This window comes from Gopherus flavomarginatus, chromosome 19, assembly GCF_025201925.1.
Source record: "Gopherus flavomarginatus isolate rGopFla2 chromosome 19, rGopFla2.mat.asm, whole genome shotgun sequence".
Lineage (NCBI taxonomy): Eukaryota > Metazoa > Chordata > Testudines > Testudinidae > Gopherus > Gopherus flavomarginatus.
Window position 1 is genome coordinate 25,570,924 of NC_066635.1, and position 24,663 is coordinate 25,595,586.

Below are 24,663 nucleotides of genomic sequence, written 5' to 3' on the forward strand. Positions count from 1 at the left end.
CCATCCTGGACAATGGTCCCTCGTTTTCACAGACCCTGGAAGGCAGGCCAGTCCTCGCTCACAGACAACCCGCCAACCTTAAGCATATTCTCACCAGCAACCACACACCGCACCATAGCAACTCTAACTCAGGAACCAATCCATGCAACAAACCTCGATGCCAACTCTGTTCACATATCTACACCAGCAACACCATCACAGGATCTAACCAGATCAGCTACAACATCACCGGTTCATTCACCTGCACGTTCACCAATGTTATATATGCCATCATGAGCCAGCAATGCCCCTCTACTATGTACAGCGGCCAAACTGGACAGTCCCTATGTAAAAAGCATAAATGGACACAAGTGAGATATTAGGAATGGCAATATACAAAAACCTGTAGGAGAACACTTGAACCTTCCTGGCCAAACAACAACAGATTTTAAGGTAGCCATCCTACAGCAAAAAAAAACTTCAGGTCAAGACTTCAAAGAGAAACTGCTGAGCTTCAGTTCATTTGCAAATTTGACACCATCAGCTCAGGATTAAACAAGGACTGTGAATGGCTAGCCAACTACAGAAGCAGTTTCTCCTCCCTTGGTGTTCACACCTCAACTGCTAGAAGAGGGCTTCATCCTCCCTGATTGAACTAACCTCGTTATCTCCAGACTGATTCTGGCCTGCATATTTATACCTGCCTCTGGAAATTTCCATTACATGCGTCTGACGAAGTGGGTATTGGACAGACCCAGGCCAGTGGGGTACAGGAGTCTGTTAGAGGGCAAATATACTGGTCACTGGATGAGTAGTTTTCTGTTCCCTGAGTGACCACAGCTGGGGCTGCACTAGAGTAATCAGGAACCTGCTAGAACCAATTAAGGCAGACAGGTTGACTAGAACACCTGCAGCCAATCAAGGCAGGCTAATCAGGGCACCTGGGTTTAAAAAGGAGCTCACTCCAGTCAGGGAGGGAGGAGCCAGAGGAGAGGAAGTGTGTGTGAGGAGCTGGGAGCAAGAGGCATAAGGAGCTGAGAGTGAGAGGGTGTGTTGCTGGAGGACTAAGGAGTACAAGCGTTATCAGACACCAAGAGACAAGTCCTGTGGTGAAGATAAAGAAGGTGTTTGGAGGAGGCCATGGGGAAGTAGCCCAGGGAGTTGTAGCTGTCATGCAGCTGTTACAGGATGCACTATAGACAGCTGTGATTCACAGGGCCCTGGGCTGGAACCTGGAGTAGAGGGCGGGCCCGGGTTCCCCCCAAACCTCCCCACTCCTGATCAGACACAGGAGAAGTTGACCTGGACTGTGGGGAAGATCACTGAGGTGAGCAAATCTGCCAAATAAGCACAGGACCCACCCAGGTAGAGGAGGAACTTTGCCACAGTATTCACCCACGAAAGCTTATGCTCCAATACATCTGTTAGTCTATAAGGTGCCACAGAACTCTCTGTTGCTTTTTACAGATCCAGACTAACATGGCTACCCCTCTGATACTATCTTACCACAGAGGAAGAAATAAGGCTGACATCCCTAGAAACCTTCAGGACAGGATTGCTGAGTACCCCTACAAAAGTTTAATTGAAATCTCTCTGGAGAATTCCAGGAACGTCTGTATACATAAACTGCTCCACATGCCACCCCCTGTTAAATCTATGGGGCAATAAACAGCAGATAACTCTACCTTTCTTTTTTTTGGACAGTTACCATTTCCAGTATGAGTAAATTAATTAAATGTCACTACTTGAGTCCTGGTAAGTTGGGATGGGGCACCATTTGTATATTTAAACATTGTAATTGGAAATGCATTCACACACTTACCTGAGGTTCCTTCCCCTGCATTAGACTCGCCTGTGCACAGCTGCTGGGACTGACTAGACTGCAGTCGAGTCTCCTACAGATCCTGGCTTGAGGCTTAGCTCAACCTTCAGGACACATGTCCCTCATCCTCCTCACTGTTCACAGCAGGGGTCTGTCTCTCTGGCTCCACCAAGGTATTCACGGTGCTCTGCAGTGTGCTGATGAGGTCTCCACCAAGTCTGACATGAAGCTCATTGTATAAGCGGCAGATCTGCACCTTGGCACCAAATCAACTGTAGGCCTTCCTGACCTTCTGATATGCCTGCTGCAGTTTCTTGGCTTTCACGTGACACTGCTGTACCCCTTCTCTTGCATCCCCCATGCAATCTGCTCATAGATGTCCATGTTTCTACATCTTCTCCATAGCTGTGCCTGCACAGCCTCTTCTCCCCACTGGCCCAAAAGATCCAATACCTCCTGTCTACTTCAGGCAGGAACACATCTGGAGCATGTAGCCAGTGTGGTCGGTTGGGCAGCTGCACACAACAAGGGAGGGCTGCAAGGTGTGTTCGCCAAGCTGGGCAATCAGGAAAATGCATTTAAAAAATATGCCAGGTGGCTTCCATTCTCTGTATCTCCTGGGCAGTGGAGTTCACAACTGTGACCAGAGGGGGTCAGGGTCAGGCATTGTGGGACAGTTGCTAGAAGACAGTTTACACTTGCAGTACATCAACCACAGTATGTCAACCATGGCTTAATACCGTTCAGGGAAGCGGTTTTACTGCATCGCTGTATTGGGGCATATACTTTGCAGGAAACAAATTTAAGCACAGACACACGGACTGGTAGGTTGACACTAGGCTGCTTACATTGACTTAACTTTGTAGTGTAGACCTGCCCTCTCTCACACTGAGTAACACCTAATTCCATGAGTGGCCCCTCTGAAATCAGTGCACAAGTAGAAGGAGTAGAAGAACTGTATCCTGGAGAGCAGTGATTCTAAGGGCGTGTCTTCACAGCAGTTAGCTCAAATTATAAATCTAGTGTTACCCCTAACTCCTGTCCACACAAAAAAATTTCTAACTCGCGTTAAGTGGTACTTTAAACTCCAGCTAGAAAGCCTTTGGGGATGTGTTAATGCTCTGGTGATGCTGGAGCTAGTAATGCAGTGGGGATGCAACAGCCTCAGTTACAACAATTCATCAGCCGCTAATCCAACAACTGTGCTGCTAAATAATCACTCTGTGTAACTCCAGTATTGTTTTGAAGCATGTCTGCAATAACTCAAATAGTACTAACTCAAGAAAACTGTTGATGTGAAGACAAACCCTAGGAGGATATAAAGGTTATTGTAGATAACCAAGAAAACATTAGCTCCCAGTAAAATACGGGTCTAACATGATCTTTGGACAATTAGAAGAGAAGTGATAATACCTTAGTATACAACACTACTGAAAAACCTACCAGAATATTGTATCCTTTTCTAGCACATGTACTTTCAAAATTATGTCAAAAAACTGGAGAAAGATCAGAGGAGAGCTACCAAAAACAACAAAAAAAAGTGACTCTGGAAACACTCTTTGCAATGAAAACCTTAAGCAGTTCAAGCTATTTAGCTTATCAAAGAATAGGAATCCTCTAGTTCAGCCACAAGTTATTGAGCTTGACAGAGTTTACTTACATGCCAGGGAAGAATAATTCTCTTCACTAATAGGTATTATTAGGTCAAGTTCTATGGCCCATTTGATACAGGAAGTCAGATTAGATTAACATATAGTCCCTCTCTGGCCTTAAAAACCTATAAAACTTTTTAAGTGTTTACTACACTTAAATACCTCACAGAGGTTGTACTGAGGATTAATTGATGTGTGAGGTAGTCTGATATTATCACAAGGAACAAGAACACCAAAGGAAACATTTGTTTGCAGAGGTAAAACAATTATCTTCTAGGTCTGTTCCTGCAGAAGTCAGTTCCAGTAGCACACTGCCCTCATCTGGTGGAACAATACTCAGAGAGGGAATAATGTGGAGGATCGGGTGTCAAGCTACCAAGGTAAGCTTGCTGCCAAAGGAGATAGCTCTTGGGTAAAGTTCCAGCATGAGGCTACCCAGAGAATGACTCTCTCGCCTTCCTCCACCACCTCCAATCCAGTGCTACTAGGGAAAGAGTGCCACAGGACTCTCTGCTGCTTTTAGGGAAAGAGTAATTCTCTAGCTTCCTCCTCTCACACCCTAATCAGCAGCACTGTCCCGCAACTCCTTCAGCTGACTCATTTGGTCAAAACATATAAAAGGCTGATTTTTTTCTTAACTAGTTACGGTGTCTCAACTTGGTCTCTGTCCTGTTCATGAGGTCAGAGCAGCAATCCAAATCTTTCCCTTTGATCAGGAAGTGGAGGCATGGGCTGAAGACAAAAAATGATCTAGAATTTAATAATTTATATTTTTTGTTAAAGGGGTGAGAGATTATGTGGGCGAGATGTTCTAGTAATCTCAGCACAAGTCAGAGCCAGAGACCCTTCAACTCATTTCTCAGGTTGAGACAAATTCTCTTTCTGACAATGAACAAATCACTTCTGAGTCAGTTTCCCCATCTGTAAAATGGAGATAATTACTCACAGGAGCAATGTTGGAAGATTTATTTATTTATTTGGTAACACTTCCTAAATCTAGAAACCCATTCTGGGGTAAAGTACTTACCATTCTACTTCATTTTCAGAGCGTAGTCAGAAGGCATAACCACCCTTAAAGCAGCCCATTCTCAGTCTCTTTAGATTTCATGTCATTCTCTTATTACAGAAGGGCCAACTCTGCTATAGATAAGATTAACAATATATTTTTGTTTAAAGAATGACAGGTTTTGATTGCTTGGACTGCCTTGAAATTTGGTGTGCCTCATGGGAGCATGGGATAGGGTTACTGATCCAAACTCAAGGTCATATGAGCAACAGGTCCTGCGTACCCAAGGGAGCGAGGCAGGAAAGGAGGGCCAAAAGAAAAAACAAATAAAAACCCAAACCAGCTTTTCCTCAAGGTTGACAGATTCTACCACTTTTTTTTGCCCAGAGTTGAGGATCAAGCCAGGGCTCTGCTCCTGGCACAATGGTCTCAATCACTCCACCCTTACTCCAGCTAGAGCATGGCACTCACTACCCCTCTGAGAGAACAAAATTTAAAATATTCAAGAAAAGAGTTCATCTCTCTAAATAGGTACAATCCTAATTTTCCTATAGCCTCATGCATCCAATGGACTATATTGTACATATACAGACAGAGTAATCAAGAGGCTTTCTAGTCTGCCAATTTTATCTGCAGCTCAATGGCTCAAAGGAACAAACAGCAGCCAGTGAACCTGCCCTACACCCGATTAGTCTCAGTTCAAATCTGACCTAGAGCAGAAACCTTAGAAAGGTCTGTAGGTATGTTGTTAATATCTGCCGGCCACGGGGTTATTTTAAGGAAATGTAGTTTGAATACAGCAGATAATTCAGAAGATGCTAAAACTATTAAATAACCAAAAAAAAAACAACCACCCACCAACCTAACAGCTTTGCCAATGCAGAGTTAAGTCTGTCAAGCAATAGCTCATGCCCTCCAGAATGTAGAATTCAGCAAAACCCAAACTTGTGAAAACTAAGAAATACAATTAAGAGTTAATGTACACCCCATACAACCATAACTCTGTCGACCTGGAAAGAACCAATGGGAATTTTCTGCAAAAACTCCAGCTGCATTCACTGTGTTAGATGTAGCAGTATTGAATGGTGGAAGAATTAGCTGCAGTGGCTTGGAAGAGCTGGTGACCCTCTGAGGCCTTGGCTACACTAGCACTTTACAGCGCTGCAACTTTCTCGCTCAGGGGTGTGAAAAAACACACCCCTGAGCACAGCAAGTTACAGTGCTGCAAAGCGCGGCTTCCAGTGCTGTATGCTAAATCCCACAGGGAGGTGGAGTACCTGCAGTGTTGGGAGAGCTCTCTCCCAGCGCTAGCGCTGTGACCACACTCGCACTTCAAAGCGCTGCCGCGGGAGTGCTCCCGCAGCAGCGCTGTGTGACTGCAAGTGTAGCCATACCCTAAATGTGTGAGAGAAAGCTTCTCTCCCTGACCCCAGTGTGTGTGATCGAAGGAAAGAGGTGCATGTGTACATTGAGAGATCCAGTATCCTTCATTTCAACACTGTATTTTGTAGGTTGTGTCAGCAGTGGGGCACAGAAATCTTCTTGCTTTGCCATGGGGATTTGTCAGCAGTTCAGTGGGAGATGAGTATGGTGTGTGGGTTTAATGAAAGGTTAGTGTGTGTATAAGGATGAAGGGGTTGAAAGAACTGTAAGATTTAGTAGACGTAGTGTTCTATCTGTATATGAGTATGGGGAGCGTCTGTTCAGCACAGGACAAAGGTGTATGGGCATGTACTTTAACTCTTTATTTGTTTTCACAAGTTTGAGTTTTGCTGAACTTGATGTTCTGAAAGGGCACACGGTACTGCCAAACAACCATAAATCTGTGTTAATGAAGTTTGCCATTTAAATATCCTTAATGGGGGGAGGGGAGGAGAATGACAGCGGTCATTTAGACACTTTTAGTTTTCATGTAGGTGTGCAGTTCTCTGAGATATTCCTGTGGACAAGTAATGAGAGCACTGAGCTCTTATAAAGCATTTTTTATCAGTAAATCTCAAAGAGATTGCAGAGATGGGGAAACTGAAGCACCAAGCCGGATGAAGTGACTTGGCCAAAATCACTCAACAAGCCAGTGGCAGAGCTAGGAATACAGCTCAGGTTTCTGAGTCCCAGATCACTATTCTTTTCACTAGATTACACAAATGCTATGTGATTAATAAGAGCCCCCCTACACCTGTGCAATTTTTCTGTAGTAGAATGAGGATAACAGTCATGCTTTCAAATGTCTGTAGTGAGTAGTTGCTAATGAAACCAGTAAGCAAAAACTCAAACATCTGTGAGGAAGTGGAATTGTTCTTTTCTCTGAATACTGTGTGGGGGCCTCAGTCCCTGGCCGAACCTCTGTCGCCTGTCAGCTGATGGCCAGTCCTCCCCCCCCCCGCAAGAGGATGCTAAAGGTGTGGGAGAACAAAGAGGTCAGGTGACCTCCTGGCCCGGGAAAGGAACTCAGTAGGAGGAGGAGGGGCTGGAGGGGTTTTCAGTCTGGAGCTGGCTGGGGACGAGGAGTGAAGTGTAGACGTGGGAGTCTGGCTCACTGCCCCCCTAGAATGGACCCGGCCGAGGGGTCCAGTTCGCGGTACCTACAAGCTCTGTTTTAGATCGTTCCTGTCATCTAATAAACCTCGGTTTTACTGGCTGGCTGAGAGTCACGTCTGACTGCAAAGTGGGGGTGCAGGACCCTGTGGCTTCCCCAGAACCCCACTGGGGCAGGCTCGCTGTGGGAAGCGCATGGAGGGGCAGAGGATGCTGAATGCTCCAAGAAGAGACCTAGGAGGTGAAGACGTGTGAGCTTCTTGCCCTGAAAAAGTCTGCTCCAAGGAAGAGGAGGCTCCCCAAAGTCCTGACTGGACTTGTGGGGAGCAGTTCCAGAGCATCGCCCAGGGACTCCGTCACATTATCCATGTCCCAAGAACTTGACATTTTTATTATGTGGTGGTTATAGTAACTTTAAGCATAGGAGAAAAAAATGGTGTGTCTCTGTCCCCCACCCACTACTCCCCCACAACATATAGCCCCCCGCCACTGTTTCCAGTTCACCCTTCCCTTTCCATCCCATTAACCTATCAGTGTTTTAGAAGCTTGGTGTACACAAAAAAAGTTGTGGGGGAAGGCCTTTGTTTAAGGAACATTGCACAAATGACCCCAAATTTGGATCAATAAGTCTACCCTACATCCCAAAAAGCACAGCAGATGTCAAGAGCGATCAGCTCACATGCAGATTTTGGAACATTTAGAAATGCTGTTCTTTAATTTCATAAATATTATAACAGAGTGGTAAGAGTGAGTTTTTTAGTAATCAGTGACTGCTTTTCTATCTGCATATCTCCACCACAGGATAATCCTGAAGGCATTGGAGGCTCAGAGACATCTGACATAGCCAATTCATCTTAATGTGATAGTCTCAGTTGAATGAGACCTGGTCTACATCAAAAACTTAAGTCAACCTACTATGTTGCTCAGGGGTATGAAAAATCCACAACCCTGAGCAACGTACTTAAGTGGCTCTAACCCCCAGGGTAGATATCCCTAGGTCAATGGAAGATTCTTCCATCCACCTAGCTACTGCCTCTTGGAGAGGCGGATTACATATACTAGCAGGAAAATCCCTTGCACTGGTGTAGGTAGCATCTACACTGAAGTGCAGCTGTGTCACTGTAGTGTTTCAAATGTAGACAAGACTTGAGAAAACACTCCATGAGATATGTGAACTATTCCATTAATCTCAGTGGGTGTTCTCATTCCCAGATATGCATCAAGCGTGTTCATTCTCTCCTCAGTGTCAGCAGTCTGTTTTTGGCCCATGCACCCAGTATTCCAGTTCTTAGCTCCCCACCCAGAAGGAGAGGGCTTCCCCAGATCCTGGATCACTTGGGGAGCAGGGAGAAGGGCTCAGACACCCCCAGAAGGGCAGGGAAGGGGCAGGTAGAGGATCAGCCCCCTCCCCCCGAGGGGCAGCAGGTCCCCATATCCTGGTGCGTGCGCGCGCGCGCGCACACACACACACACACACACACACACACACACACACACACACACACAGGGTGAGGAGCTCAACCTCCCTCTCTTCCCCCTCCACCCCCCCCCCCCCAAGTCCTGGCACACACACAGAAAGTGAGAAGGTGGGGCTGACAGGAGTTCCTGACTCTATTCTCCCTGCAATCTCCCTGGTACTCATCCCCATATGCTCCCTTCTCTCTGTGTGTGTCTCTCTCTCCCTCCCCATCACCTGAGCCCCTGAACTCTACTCATCTCCCCTACACTCATTCCCAAAATCCCTGTCCCCTTTATGTAGTGCTAAACCCCTTTCACCTCTATTCCTCCCAGTTCTCCACTCTTTAAAATGCTACTCCCCTGCCAGTAACTATTTGCATATATAATTTAAAAATATATACATACTTTGATTACTGTCACCAAAAATACCCCACCCCCTCCAACCAAGAGACAGATTCAAGCAATATGCCCTCTGAGCGTTTCCAGACTTTTGCCTGCAGTGAGACTCCAACAGACAGTGGCTTGCTGGGTCTGGGTCAAAGGACTACTGCTTATTCTCAAGCCATCCAGCCGGTGTGAAACTTTCAAGGCTAAAAACCTTGTCTGCCCACACATGCTCAGTGGAATCTGTTTGATGCAATGCCACACACTTCAAATGCTGATGTGCCTCACTAAAGAACTACTCTTTGGCTAATAACATAATTTGATTTCCCCCAGAAGGCTAGTGGGTGGCATGTATTCTGTTGGGGTAACTTCCAAGCATTTAAGACCCTGGTATAATAGTCTCAGCCCTGGTTTAAGCTCTAGCTAGGCACAAAACTCACTGCCAAACATGTCAGCTTTAAGAGCAGCTGTTTTTTCCCCCGGGGGCTGAATCTCAGGAACCACTTGTTCAAATGACCCCAAATTTGGTTCACTGACCAAGCTCCATGCCCCCATGAGGCAGACAAAATTTCAAAGCAATCTGAGAAAGTGTGTGGATTTTAGAGCATTTAGAAGGGTCTAGTCTTAGACTGCTTGGTCTTCATCTTAACTATAGTGGAGTTGGTGCTCTACTATAATTTTTTAAAAGAAAATAAATACACGTGCAAATGTGTGCTGCAAGGGGGATTAGGGGGCTGCAGAGTGTTGAGAATAAGGAGCAGGGATTTGAGGTTGCAGTGAGGAGAGGGAGATAAACAGGTATGGGTAGTAGGCCTGGGAAAGGGGTTGAGGGCTCAAATCAGGGGAGTGAAAAACGTGACATGGAGATGGGTGGCAGTGTGAATAGGAAGAATTAGGGTACAGGGCATGTGGCAGCCCCACATTCTCCCCCTTCATGTACGGTCTGCAGGGTCCTTGCCCTTCGGGGGGGGCGGAGGGGTGACCCCCTCTCCTTGCCTCTTGTGCTAGGTTTGGTCATTTTACAGGTCCAAAAGTAATTGGTCAATTGACTGGTCAAACACTGGTCAATATTTAAAGCACTAATTTATTAGGACAGTTAAAAAAAGGGTGTAAGACTTCATGGTCTCCATGATATTTATTCCTAATTACAACCAAAAAGTTACTTAAGTGAGTTATTTTAACTCCCTCCCCCCAAAAAAAACACCACAGAATAAAATTAAGTTCTAAATAATGAAAGAATGCACCATGATGCAATCAAAACAGTCGGCCTCCACTTACATAAGGGCATTCTTGCTGGACCACTTGATGGTGCTCAAATAGCTGGTCAACAGATATTAATTGATCAGCTTGCCAAGTTAGTTTTGTCCTTGTGTCAGGAACTGAAGACTGTCCCTCTATGGGCTCTGAGCAACTCTCCCAGCCCCACATGGGGAAGCCAGGATCCGGGGGGACCACAATGCCATCTAATGCTATACTTTCACGTATCCTTCTTGAAATCCACAGGCTACACATTTCCCACTTAATTGCTGACCACCCCCGTGACAGGACTAGCCCTGTGCCTCACTGCTGACACAACTTACATAACGCAGCACTAAAATGAGGCCTACTGATTCTCTCTTCCACCTCTTTCTTTTGATCACACATACAGAGGTGGGGAGATGCCCCCCTCCAAGAGAAGTACATACTCCCTCCATATTGCCTCATATCACAATCACAGCTCTGCCAAGCTGCTCCAACTAATCCTTCCACTACTTACTACAGCTATAACTATTACAGTAAATGCAGCAGGAGTGCATGCAGATGATTCCCAGTGGCTCTTGCCAGCTGCAAGGAAGGAGAGTTAAGGTTGTGCCGGCATATACTTTATCTCTCTATTTCCTGAAGTTCAGAATATTTCTTCTAGAATCTCTGTCCCATTGCTTCCATCCCTTCATCTACATTGATAAGCATTTTTTGAGACGGAAAGGAAAGTTCTTTTGGGACCCCAATTTTTTAGTTTCACTTCCTGTCCCATTCCAAAAATGCCACCACATTCTAGTGAACTTGCCTCAGGCAAAGAAGGCTGTTTTCAGTTCCTTTCATGTTCCAACAGCCACCTTGCTATCATCCAAAAGGGATAATTGAGAGTGATGAAAGATACTTTCCTCCTGCAGGACTTGTAACCCTCGCCTGCCTAGAATCTGAGTGTTCCACAAGAATATGCATTGCAATCAAATCATATACAGTAAGCCCTTATATAACACAGTAGTTACATTCCTAGAAAACTGTGTGTTATATAAACTGAAAAATAAATGGGAAAAATAGGCTTACGTTCCCAGGCATGACAAAGCTGATTTTTTTTTTTTATTATCCTAAAACTATGAATTGGTGACTTACTGAAGACAATGATTAGGCGATGGCTGGGGAATGTTGTTACGGTGGTGAGGATGCTGCAGTAGTGGTATTTTCTGGTTCCTGCTCAGCTGATGATTGGGATGCTGAAGTTGATGTGTCTGTTGACTGGTGTGTAGAGGGCATGATATAGTCAGTGATGAGACTCCGCTTTGCCTGACTCATCAATGACTTGGTACAGCTCATGACAGGGCCATTTGCATGTTAGGCTCTTGTTTGTATTTGGATCTTCATCAAATTACTTATAACTTTTCCTATGATTTGTAAATTTTACCTTAAATACCCTGCTGTGAGTTTTTGTTCCTTTTGCTCATCTTCACTTTCATTGTCGGTGGCCTCATGCTTCTCCACTAACTCCTCCTCAGTTAGCTCCTCCTGGTGTTAGTTTAACAATACTTCCACTTTACTTACCTCCAGAACTGAGAATCCCTCACCCCCAACATTCCTGCCATCTGCATTATCTCCCTTACCTCCTTTTGTACTGTAGGGAAGCCAGTGAAATTATTCACCACTGATGGCCACAACTTGTTCAAACAGGCGTTGATGGTAGGAACAGTGACCTCATCCTAGGACTCCTAAATCCCTTCAATTGTGTGTGTGAGGTTATATGAACGCCAGAAGTCTGGTATGCCCATTTCTGAGTTTTCCTCCAATGCCTCTAGCATCTTCTTGACAGTCCACCTTGTATAACATTTAAATGTCTTGATTACGCCTTGATCTAAGTCTGCAACAATGAGGTGGTGTTTGGTGGAAGGAAAACAACCCTGACATTTTCATTTGCACCCTGTAGAGCTTCAGCAGAGTGACATGGGGCACTGTCCAACAACAACAAAAATCTCAAAAGCTGGTTTTGTGACTTTAAATAAAGTTCTACCATAGGCATAAAGTAAACCATTCTGTAAACAGTTTAGATCTTACCCAGGCTTTTTTGTTAAAACACCAAACCAACAAGAGAGACTTCCGCCTGCCTTTCAAGGCAAGGGTTCTCAGCACAGTAAACAAGCATTGGTTTCAGGGTAGATAAAAATCAATTATTTTTTAATTTAAATCAGATTTTTTGATAAAATGCTTTTTGAGGAAAAAACCTATCTAAAGATAGTTTTATTAAGACACATTATAGCTCAAAGATATCTCATCATGGAATAGGGATTATAAATTCTAATTCTATAGTATGAGACAATATATTCATGTAATGTTTAAGAAAAGTTTTGTAAAGGAGGTCCAATAGTTCATGGATTAGGGAACCCAGGTAGTTTTGCAGTTCTCGAACTGTGAGTTTGCATCTCCAGAGATAACATGCTTGTTAACAGCAAAAATATTTTTAAATAAATAATAGAGGTGAGAAATAACAGACCTCAACCCTATCGTCCCTCTGCAAATTTGTGTACACAGAATCAAACCCTTCTCTCTCTTTAAAAGTGCAAAGTTTCAAAAAGTTCAATGAACAGAAGATTGTTGAGGGTGGAATAGATCTGGACCAGGAGAAATAGTCTGGAGATAAATGTGAGAAGGGAGGGACAGGCAGTAGAAACAAAAGTGAAACTGTTTGAGCAGCATATTCCAGAAGTCTTGAGATCTTTCTGAGTGTAGCTTTCATTGATTTGAGAACAACCATACCATCCTCTCACTAGAAGGGAAAACCTATAATGGCAGCAGGCCTAAGAAGGACTCAGTTTGGGAATAAGTACCATTCAAGAAATATGTATGCTGATGATGTTTTAAAGAAAGTCAAACCAGCGAACTGGCGGAAGTCACTTCAGCATGTGGAGTCAGACTGCGGAAGTGATCATCTCACTTTCAACAGAAGTAGCTTCTTCTGCTAGTGTAGAAAGAATATTTTCTTCCTTTGGACTAATTCATTCCAAATTGAGAAATCGTTTGGGACCTGAAAAAGCAGGAAAGCTTGTTTTTCTTTGCCAGATTATGAACAGGAAAACGAATCACAGAATCATAGACTTTAAGATCAGAAGTGACCATTATGATCATCTAGTCTGACCTTCTGCACAATGCAGGCCACAGAATCTCACCCACCCACTCCTATATCAAACCTGTATCTGAGCCACTGAAGTCCTCAAATCATGGTTTAAAGACTTTAAGGTGCACAGAATCTTCAAGCAAGTGACCCGTGCCCCATCCTGCAGAGGAAGGCGAAAACCCCCCAGGGCTTCTGCCAATCTGCCCTAGAGGAAAATTCCTTCCTGACCGCAAATATGGCAATCAGTTAAACCCTGAGAATGTGGGCAAGACTCACCAGCCAGACACCCAGAAAAGAATTCTAGTAACTCAGATCCCATCCCATCTAACATCCCCTCACAAGCTATTGTGCATATTTACTGCTAGTCAAAAACGAATTAATTGCCAAAATTAGGCTATTCCATCATACCATCCCCTCCATAAACTTATCAAGCTTAGTCTTGAAGCCAGATATGTATTTTGCCCCAACTACTCCACTTGGAAGGCTGTTCCAGAACTTCACTCCTCTGACAGTTAGAAACCTTCATCCAATTTCAAGTCTAAACTTCCTGACGGCCAGTTTATATCCATTTGTTCTTGTGTCCACACTGGTACAGAGCTTAAATAATTCCTCTCCCTCCCTGATATTTAGCCCTCTACTATATTTATAAAGAGCAATCATATCTCCTCTCAGCCTTCTTTTGGTTAGGCTAAACAAGCCAAGCTCTTTGAGTCTCCTTTCATGACAGGTTTTCCATTTGTCGGATCATCCTAGTAGCCCTTCTCTGAACCTGTTCCAGTTTGAATTCATTCTCCTTAAACATGGGAGACCAGAACTGCACACAGTATTCCAGCTGAGGTCTCACCAGTGCCTTGTACAACAGTACTAACACCTCCTTCTCTCTAATGGAAACACCTCGCCTGATGCATCTCAAGACTGTTTTTTTCACAGACATACCACACTGGTGGCTCAGTCATCCTGTGATCAACCAATACTCCAAGGTCCTTCTCCTCCTCTGTTACTGTCAACTGATGCCTCCCCAGCTTAGAACAATAGTTCTCGTTATTAATCCCTAAATGCATGACCTTGCACTTCTCACTATTAAATTTCATCCTATTACTATTACTCCAGTTTACAAGGTCATCCAGATCTTCCTGTATGATATGAAGGTAAAGACAACTGAGTTAGTTGCAGAAGCCAGTATTTTAAGTTTCTCATGCTGACTTGGCTGACAGGCAATTTAACTTTTGGTGTTTTTGGTGTTCTTTAATATTTCATTTAACTATTTTAGTTAAAAACAATTTTAACAAAAACAAACCTGATTTTAAAAAAACTTGAATGTTTAACTACATTCAAAAATTCATATGCTTGTTTTGTTAAAATATTATATGTTTGCTGTTGAAGAAAAAAATCTAGAATATGTAACATTGTTTTAGTTAAATAAAACAATTAAAATGTCTGTCTGGTGATATTCTCCTCCTAATACAGCATGGCAAGAAAATCTTCCAAATATTAATGATTAACCTGTTGAATTGGAGATATTTATGAAGTCAGTGGGAGGTGAACTATCTGCTTCAATTACCTTTGGTAAATGAAAGAACCAAACAATCACTCATTTTCTGATATAGCTGTAAAACTAATCTGAAAAGTTTTCAAAATAAATCACTTAAAAAATGTATTGTGTGTACCTTCTAAAAATGAAACCTATATCTATCTGAGTTGTGAAGAATATGTACTAAGGTTATAACAACCAACAAGAATGCACTTTTATGTAGAAATCTACGATTAAATTGAGTCTTCCAGACTTGTGATTTAACTCAAATCCACCCTGATTGCTTTACACTTACAATCCCCTGATGCACTGGCACAGATCAGCTTTAAATCCTGGTGCTGAATGCTCCTTCTGGGTGATGTAGGATGGCATTCGTTTCCAGAACAACCTTGTTTCATCAGCATTTTAAAACCTGCTGGGGCTTATAGTAATGGTCCTCAATAATTTTTGCTAACTCAGCAGGGAAGAGTTCCGCTGCTTGGTGGTCAGCAGATGCAGATTCCCCCCATAAACATAACATTATGGATGTTAAAGCACTTCCTAAAAATTATCAAGACAGCCACTACTAAATGACATTCCTTTGAATGGTTCACCTTTCTTATCACACATGGCTGCACACAATTTCCATGCCTTCTCATGAATGACTGTCCCACAGAGTGGTGCTCGTTTCTGAGTCAGATCTTCAATCCATGTGTTCAACAAAGTCTGTTTTATTTAGCTGAACATCTGCCCTCGTCATCCTCTTGATGATAAGAATAGCATTACCTAAAGCCATAACATGTGTTCTAATGCCACCTTCGCCTTTCCTAATGGTGCGAATAGTAGATGAATTCACACCATACTCGTGACCAACCGCCTTAACACAGGCACCAGCACAGAGCTTGTCCAGTATCTCTATTTTCTTAGCTAAACTCATTGTTTCCTGTTTCTTCTTGTTCTCTTCTCCTCACTTTCTTTAGGACTGCTACTCCTCTTAGGTGGCATGATGAATGCAAATGATAAAGGTGGTCGTGATATAATATCCAAAAATTTGGTAAAACGCAGCGTACACAACACAAAGGCCGTGGGTATAGCTGGACCGAGGAGGGAGTGGAGTCGATGGTTTTCTCACCTGACCTGAGTGGACAGGTCCATGGGAGCATGCACTATATAAAAATAGGGCGCACAACATAAAAATGGGTCACTAAATGAAAAACGTGTTATATCAAAAACACGCTGAATAAACGCGCGTTATATAAGGGTTTACTGTAGGTATATTTTGCTTCCTTCTACTCTTCCACGTGCTTCTTCTCTATTACCTTCTACAACACTTCCCTATGGGTGCCAGGAGCTCGAGCAAAGCAAACTCATGCAATCTTACATACAAAAGAAGGATACATACAATTAAACTAAGGGACAGTAAGTTTACAACAAATGAAAAGAAACAGGAATGCTTCAAATAGGCATACAGATAATCACTGGATAATTATATGACCACTAGTAAATACTTATAGCTTTGCAAGCTAGAACTGTAATGGTATATCAAATCTTTAGGGCACAGAATCTCTTCTTCCCTATTAACAGAACTGCACAAATGAACAGGCCTGGTATAGAGCTTATTCAATTGTCTTTGAAACATGACACTGCAACCTAGGAACACAGGAAAAATATTTCCTAGGGATCCTTTTCAATTTCATAGAACATGTCCCTTGTTCTCATATTATAGGCCGGAACAAGTAATGAGTTCTTTACTAGTTTTTGCAATACCATTTGCTCTATCTCAACACATGACCCTTCTGATCCCAGTGACTCCAACAAATCAGGTTTTTGTTCTCCAGGCCTGTTTTAGATAAGTCTTAAGTCAAGGCAAACAAAATAATGTGGTTTAAGAGATTTGGATCTATTGATATAAAAATATTCTCTCCACTTTTCAAAGACATCCAAGCATGTAATGTTTGCTAAAAAAGATCTCTACTATTTAAGTTAGAAGTACAGCTATTGCAACATCAGAACCATTACAGCTAAAAAGAAAAGGATCAGAAATATTGGTAGCATAAACCTAGTTTCTTACTCAGAAGAGATTAGTACTCCTGAACAGTGTTCTAATTACACAAGAATTTGCTGGGGCAGGAGAGAGGAAAGACTTAGAATATGTCTACACGACAGTCAGAGGTGTGACTGCAGTACATGTAGACACAGATCAGAGCTAGATCACGTATGACTAAATGTACTGCGATCATACCTCTGACTATGATGTAGACATAAGTCTCTGACCTCCAAGACTCCAATCTTGCAAATTCCTACAAATGCATGCAGTGTCATCGAGTCAAAAGAAATTGCTCACATGTGTAATACGTAATAAGTTCCAGGAAGTGTTGTGCATGGATCCCTCTATGTAAAGGTTATTTGATTCCTGAAATTAGGTGTTTTTGAAAATCCAGACCATAAGTGATTTGGGAGCACACATTGGCATCAATGTGCCTAAATCACTTGGACACACTGGAGAATCCCACCCTTTATACTCTGTACCCTATCTTACTCTGCCTCTTTAGAGACAGAGAGAATCTTTGTGAAATGGGTACGTTTGCTTCCCACACTGATGAGTAACACCAGAACGGACCATTATGATAATCTATTCTGTCCTACATAACACCAACCATAACGTTTCACTCATTAATTCCTGAAACAAATCCAAAACTTGTATTCAAATTAGGGCACATCTTTTAGACTTGACATCTTCCAATCTTGACTGAACACTATCAAGTTACGGAGAATCCACCACATCCTTTGTTACATTGTTCCCAAAGTTAACTATCCACGCATACAAAAAATTGCACATTATTTCCAGTTTAATTTGACTAACTTTCAGCCGCTAGCACCTGTTATGCCTTTGGATGTGTCTATATGGGGAAACATTCCGCTAGATCTAAGCCAGGGATGGGCAAACTATGGCCCCACAGTACTCCTGGAAGCAGCCGGCACTACGTCCCTACAGGCCCGGGGGGGGGGGGGAGGGGTGAGGGGAGGACACATATGAACGACAGACAGAGGGCTCCGTGTGCTGCCCCCTCGTAGCTCCCTTTGGCCAGGAATGGGGAACCACGTCCAATGGGAGCTTCGGGGGAGGTACCCACAGGTGAGGGAAGCATGCAGAGCTCTTTGCCCCCCTACCCCTCAAGGGGCCACAAAGACATGGTGCCGGCAGCTTCTGACAGCGGAGCGGGGCCAAGGCAGGCAGGCAACCTGTCCTGGCCCTGGTGCACACCACTGCCACCCCAGAGCCACTGCAGGTAAGCAGTGCCGGGCCAGAGCCCACACCCCGAACCCCTCCTGAACCCCAACTCCCTGCCATGAGCACCATGCCACCCCCTCCTGCACCCCAACCCCTTGCCACGTCCTCTGCCACATCCCACACCCTTCCTGTACCCCAACCCCCTGCTCTGAGCCCCCTGCTGCACCTCACACACCTTCTGCACCCCAACCCCCTGCCCTGAGCCCCCTCCCGCACTCCCCCCTGCACCCCTGACCTGAGCCCCTTCCGGTACTCCACACCCCAACGCCCTTCCCTGAGCTCCCTTGTACACCCCACAGGCCTCCTCTGCCCCAAACCCTTGCCCTGAGCCCCTTCTGGCACACTGCACCCCCTCCCACACCCCTGACCTACATTCATGGCCCTGCATGCAATTTCCCCACGCAGATGTGGTTCTTGGGCCAAAAAGTTTGCCCACCCTGATCTATGCCAATGTAACTCCCCCACATGGACACTCTGCTCTGGAAAAAAGGAATGATTATCTTGCTTCCAAAGGTACTTAAATACCAGGTTCAATTCACCTTGTAACCTTCTCTTTCTTAAAATTAATTTAGAGACTTCTGAAGTCTCTTGCTGGATTTCATGTTTTCCAGACTTGAAAAATTAGAAACAGTCAAAAAATTGGGATATTTTGAATATCCTTTTTGGAGTGTGGCCACCAGAACTAGGTACATTCTATTAATGGTTTCAGTGATGCTCCATACAAAAGTAATATCGTATTGCTCAATATTTCCATTTATACATTCAAGGATCACATTATCCCTCTTAGCAACTGCGCTGCATTGGGAAGTCATGCTCATCATGACTCTTAAATTCAGAAGCACTGCTTTTGGATACAGTCCTCTATCCTGTAAGTATGACCAATGTCCTTTGATTCTAGATGTCTGACATTGTTTAATTGTATTTTAATACGGTTAAACATTTATATTTTCATATAGCAGATTTTAATCCATTCTAGAATTCATAACGTCTACATATTCTCCAAGTATGAAAGGATAAAATAAGGGTATTTGCGCTTAGCATCCACTTTTAACATCTCACTTAAGAGAAATTACTCATTTATTTAAACAGTGGGAGCACTTAAGTTACTAAATTAACATATTTCGTTTTCAGACTCATCACTCATTTGAGATTTGAAATTAAATAATGGAAATCTTGGGTTTTCCCTCATTCAAGAGAGAATTTTAAAATGTCATTTTTCAAATCCTCCAAGTCTCTAATATGCCAATTGTCTCCAACTGTTTCGTGCAAATCCAAAGCATAAAATAACAATAAAATTTTAACTTCCTCTGAATAGGTGGTGGCAGTTTACTCTTCCATACCTGGCTTATACATAATGATGGGAAATCTGAGCTGTAATGACTTCAGGATGGAAGTCTAGACGCTCCCCATCTTGGTCAGTGTCCATATATACACTATTTTAGTCCTCCAAATAACGTCCAACCCGATTTTAACGTAGGAATACTGCAGGTCATGTGTCAGGGGATGGGAGTCCTGGAGCCGAGCGCCAGTAACGAAGGACCCCAAAATTAGCGGTTCCTAGCGCGGAACCAAAAGACAAACACGAACACAGCCGGGTCTCAGGGGACTGAACGCCAATCTGGAGTGGGCGGGGGCAGGGGCAATGTGGCTTTTTGGCTGGTGCCCGCGGGCTGTCCGCTGTTTCGGGAGAAACTGAGGCCGCGCTTTCCCCAGCGCAGAACAAAGTCGGATAGAGGGCCAGGCAGCAGCAACAACCCCCGAGTCAGACAATCAAAGCAGCCCCTCTCCCTAGCCTAGCCCGGCCCGGCTCCGCTCACTCACCTGGGGCCCCAGGGCCCTCGCCGCCAAGTCTTCGGCCTCCCGCCGGCCCCAGGCTGTTCACGATGTAGTGCGAGACCCGGGAGCTCTCGGACACCGACAGCACAAAGTCCCCGGGGATGGTGCCCGAGTCCCTCACTAGGAATGTCCCGTGGCGCTGCCCCTGCAGTAGCGACACCGCCTCGGCCCTGCTCAGCCTCCCCCAGTACCAGCTCGCCCGGTCCTCGGAGTCGAACTGCCCGGCCATGGGGGCCGCTACCCCGTGGGCGGCACTAACTCCCCCTGCGGGCCACAACCACCCAAGGCCCCCACTCCGATCCCAGCCCCGCCACCCAAAATGGCGGCCCCTGTGCTGACCTCACCTACCAGACGTGACGACACGAACTGAGCCACGGCAGGAAAAAGTCGACAATCTGGAGACGTCATATTCCTGCGCAGACTGCACGGCCATTGGAGGTCATGGGGTCAAAGAGGGTGCAAAAAGGACGCGTTTCATATTTTCACATGCCCCGTAGAGACATTTCTACCATAAGCAGAAATTCCAGGTTACCCTGAAATGCGCGCGCGCACTGAGCAGCCATTGACCGAAGCTCATGGAATAGGCAGAATAGCGCTCCCGAGGAAGCGCCATAATGGGACGGTGAGGAATGGGGAGAGTACTGCGCTGCACAACCGCCATTACAAGAAGGTCAGAGGCAATCGGTGGCAGTTGAAGGAAGGTCCTGAGATGTGGGTGGAGGCGTGCCCCAGTGCGGGCAGAACCGCCGCTGAACAAGGAGAGGGCCTCCCTCGGCTGCTCGACATATCTAATTGGGCTGGCGACACCGCCATTTGGAGAAGGTCAGAAACATGAAAGTTTGTACAGCGCTGATTTGCCATTGGCTGCAAGGAAAGTGCTGCGCTTGCGCGGAAGCTTGCGTCTGCGCCCCTCCCCCAAACCGAGGGCGGGTGTTTGTCGGGTTTTGCGGCCTCCAGGCAGGGGCCCAAAGTCGGTTTCAGAGGCTACGTCCAGACTACCGGCCATATCGAAGGGTTAAAATCGATTGCTTGGGCATCGATATATCGCGTCTCATCTAGACGCGATATATCGATCCCCGAGCGCACATATATCGATTCCGGAACTCCATCAATCCCAACGGAGTTGCGGAATCGACAGGTTGAGCCGCGAACATTGATCCCGTGCGGTGAGGACGGGTGAGTAATCCGATCTTAGATATTCGACTTCAGCTACGTTATTCACGTAGCTGAAGTTGCGTATCTAAGATCGATTTCCCCTCGTAGTGTGGACCAGCCCAGATTCCGCTCCTCCCCGGTAACTACCATGTGTGTGGCACGACTTGTTCACCAGCGTTGCAGGAGCAGGGCCCAGCCCTTGGGCTGGTCTGTAGAGGACAAGGACAGATTTTTTGCCTTTATAGTCAGTGTCCTTTGGAATCACAGAACAGTCTGTGCAGGGTTAACAAGTTTTCAATAAACTGTTAATTAGCATTGGTTTCAGAGTAGGAGCCCTGTCAGTCTGTAGCCCCAAAAAGAACAGGAGTACTTGTGGCACCTTAGGGCTTGACTACACTGGAGAGGTGTACTGCTGTTGGTGACATTACAGTGCTGCAACTTACCGTCTATACTTGCAAGGCACATACAGCGCTATATCTCCCTGCCTACAGTGCTGCATGTACTCCACCTTGGCCTGGGGAATAACGACCGTAGCACTGGTGATGCAGCGCTTCTCCGCCAGTATGGCCACCAAAAGCGCTGTTATTGGCCTCCAGAGGTATTCGGAGGTATCCCAGAATGCCTGTTCAGCCACTCTGCTCATCAGTTTGAATTGTACTGCTCTGGCCTCAGGTGACCCGCCCTTTAAATGCCCTGGGAATTGTAAAAATCCCCTTCATGTTTGCTCAGCCAGGTGTGGAGTGCAATCAGTGAATCTTTCCAGGTGACCATGCCTCCACGCGCCAAACGAGCCCCAGCATGGAGCAGTGGAGAGTTGCTGGACCTCATCAGTGTTTGGGGGGAGGAAGCTGTGCAGTCGCAGCTGCGCTTCAGCCATAGGAATTATGATACCTTTGGGCGGGTATCAGAGGCTATGCTGGAAAGGGGCCATGACCAGGACACACTGCAGTGCAGGGTTAAAGTGAAGGAGCTGCGGAGTGCCTATTGCAAAGCCCGCGAGGGAAACCGCCGCTCTGGCACTGCCCCCATGACCTGCCGTTTTTACAGAGAGCTGGACGCGATACTTGGGGTTGACCCCACCGCCAATCCGAGGACCATGATGGACACTTCAGAGTGGGGGGGGGGGCGGAGGAGGAGGTGGGGAGGAGGAAACCGAGAGTGAGAGTACTGGGGTGGAGGGTCCCTGGAGGCATGCTGCCAGGAGCTCTTCTCAAGCCAGGAGGAAGGTAGCCAGTCGCAGCAGCTGGTACTTGGTGGAGGACAAACAGAGGAGCGGGTTCCTGGTAAGCGGCTTTTATTTTCAGGATGGAAATATTTCAGGAGAGGAGGGAGAGTTATGCATGCATGCATGCCTAGATGTGGAATAGCGCATTGATGTGGTCTATCGCATCGCGGTAATCGGCCTCGGTAATCTCTTCAAAAGTTTCAGCCAGAGCGTGGGCAATGCGCTTGCGCAAGTTGATTGGAAGAGCCACCATGGTCCTTGTCCCAGTCAGGCTAACGCGTCCGCACCACTTTACCGCTGGGGGAACCATTGCTGCACACAGGCAAGCTGCGTAGGGGCCAGGGCAGAATCCACATTGCTGTAGAAGACCCTCCCGCTCTTCCCAGGTGACCCGCAGCAGCGAGATATCTTCCAGGATCAAGTCCTGTGGAAAATGTTGGGAGAGTGTTCAGTGTAGGTGCCCCCTGCAGCTGTTTGCTTTCCCCAATGCACAGAAACCCCAGTACAGCCCTGAAGCAATCAGTCCCCCTTACTCACCATTTCGGGGCTCCTGTGGGTTATGTACGCTCTCTTTGGTATAGGAAAATTATGCTATTGTGAAGAATGTTACTCCTTCACTGTGTCGGAATAACTGTCTGAGATATAAACAATGCTGCCTCTGTTAAGTGTTGCCTTTTTTGCCTTTCCACAAGCAACCTTGAGTTCTCGGCTGCCCGTGTTATCAACAGCTCAAAGACTCCAAAACCTCCGGAAGAAGCTGCGAAAAAGCAAAGAAGACCTGCTGCAAGCAGTTATGGATCACTCTGCCACAGAGAATCAAAAAGTGCAGGACTGGAGGGAAAGGGAAAGCGGGATCCGCCAGAAAAACGCAGCGGCCAGGAAGAAAAGCACAAAGCAGCTGATAAGCATCCTGGCACGCCAAGCGGACTCTATCAAGGCGCTCATAACCATGCAGGCAGAGCACTACCGCATCGCCCCTCCCCCCACAAAGCTCTTTCCCTTGTGCCCCAATGTCAGCTCAAAACCCCCTTCCCCAGCATCCAGGTTCTTACCACCACCAGCTGCCTCCAACACCTGTACGTTCACCAACCAGCCCTGAGAACTACGACCCTTACCCTCTGCACTCAACCCCCATCACCATGCGGTATAGGCATCCTGAAGTGCAGCAGTCATTGCACAGCACTCCAGACAGGACATATTCAAACCTGTGGCTGTACAGTTCCCCACCCCACCCCCCGGCTCTTTTAGGTTCCCAAAATGTTGTGTGTCTGTCAATAAAGTTATTTTCTTTTCAATAAATGAATTCTTGGCTTTGAAAACAGTCTTTATTATTGCAGAAAGTCAAAGATACGTTAGCCCAGGAAAGAAACAGGCACTGCAAATCAGCTTAGGAAAAACAGATTCCTACTAACATTGTAATCACTGCACTTCACTCCTGTGCAAGGCACCAAACATTACTGTTGGTTTTCAGCCTCAAATTCCTCCCTCAAGGCATCCCTAATCCTTGAAGCCCTGTGCTGGACCTCTCTAATAGCACTGCTCTCTGGCTGTGCAAATTCAGCCTCCAGGCGTTGAACCGCAGAGGTCCATGCCTGACTGAATCTTTCACCCTTCCCTTCCCAAATATTATGGAGGGTACAGCATGCAGATATAACCGCAGGGATGCTGCTTTCCCCCAAGTCTAGCTTCCCATACAGAGAGAGCCAGCGCCCCTTTAAACGGCCAAAAGCACACTCCACAGTCATTCGGCACCAGCTCAGCCTGTAGTTGAACTGGTCCTTGCTCCTGTCAAGCTTCCCTGTATATGGTTTCATGAGTCAAGGCATTAACGGGTAAGCGGGGTCTCCAAGGATCACAAGGGGCATTTCAACATCCCCTACCGTGATCTTCTGGTCTGGGAAAAAAGTCCCTGCCTGCAGCTTCCTGAACAGGCCAGTGTTCCGAAAGATGCATGCATCGTGCACCTTTCCAGGCCAGCCTGTGTTAATTTCAATGAAACGCCCACAGTGATCCACAAGCGCCTGGAGAACCATAGAGAAATACCTCTTCCAATTAACATACTCGGATGCTAGGTGGGGTGGTGCCAGAATATGCGTCCCATCTATCGCCCCTCCACAGTTAGGGAAACCCATTTGTGCAAAGCCATCCACAATGTCCTGCACGTTCCCCAGAGTCACGGTTCTTCTTAGCAGAATGCGATTAATGGCCCTGCAAACTTGCATCAACACAATTCTAATGGTCGACTTTCCCACTCCAAACTGGTTCCCGACCAATCGGTAGCTGTCTGGAGTTGCCAGCTTCCAGACTGCAATAGCCACACGCTTCTCCACCGTCAGGGCAGCTCTCAATCTCATATCCTTGCTCCGCGGGGTGGGGGCGAGCTCAACACACAGTCCCATTAAAGTGGCTTTTCTCATCCGAAAATTCTGCAGCCACTGCTCAT

At 45.8% G+C, this 24,663-nt stretch overlaps 1 protein-coding gene and 1 long non-coding RNA gene across 10 annotated transcripts in view; one reads left to right on the forward strand and one right to left on the reverse strand.

Annotated features, from left to right (window-relative positions):
- Positions 1–20,273, reverse strand: part of CRK (CRK proto-oncogene, adaptor protein) — a 67,666-nt gene extending 47,393 nt beyond the window's left edge. For 7 of the 8 annotated variants that reach the window (XR_007770416.1, XR_007770415.1, XM_050929518.1 and 4 more), the window contains exon 1: positions 19,826–20,178. Coding sequence is in view for 6 of the 8 variants with exons in the window: in XM_050929518.1 (XP_050785475.1) it covers positions 19,826–20,069 (244 nt within the window). In the remaining 2 variants the exon portion in view is untranslated. The other variant, XM_050929520.1, reaches the window with a different exon arrangement.
- Positions 20,274–20,293: 20 nt separating this feature from the next.
- On the forward strand, positions 20,294–23,523 carry LOC127037589 (uncharacterized). 2 transcript variants are annotated; one of them, XR_007770419.1, is made up of 3 exons: positions 20,294–20,662; positions 22,043–22,278; positions 22,913–23,523. It is a non-coding gene; the product is annotated as an uncharacterized LOC127037589 (long non-coding RNA). The 2 variants fall into 2 exon arrangements; XR_007770418.1 differs by lacking the exon at positions 20,294–20,662 and having other exon boundaries at positions 20,673–22,278.
- Positions 23,524–24,663: the final 1,140 nt, after the last annotated feature.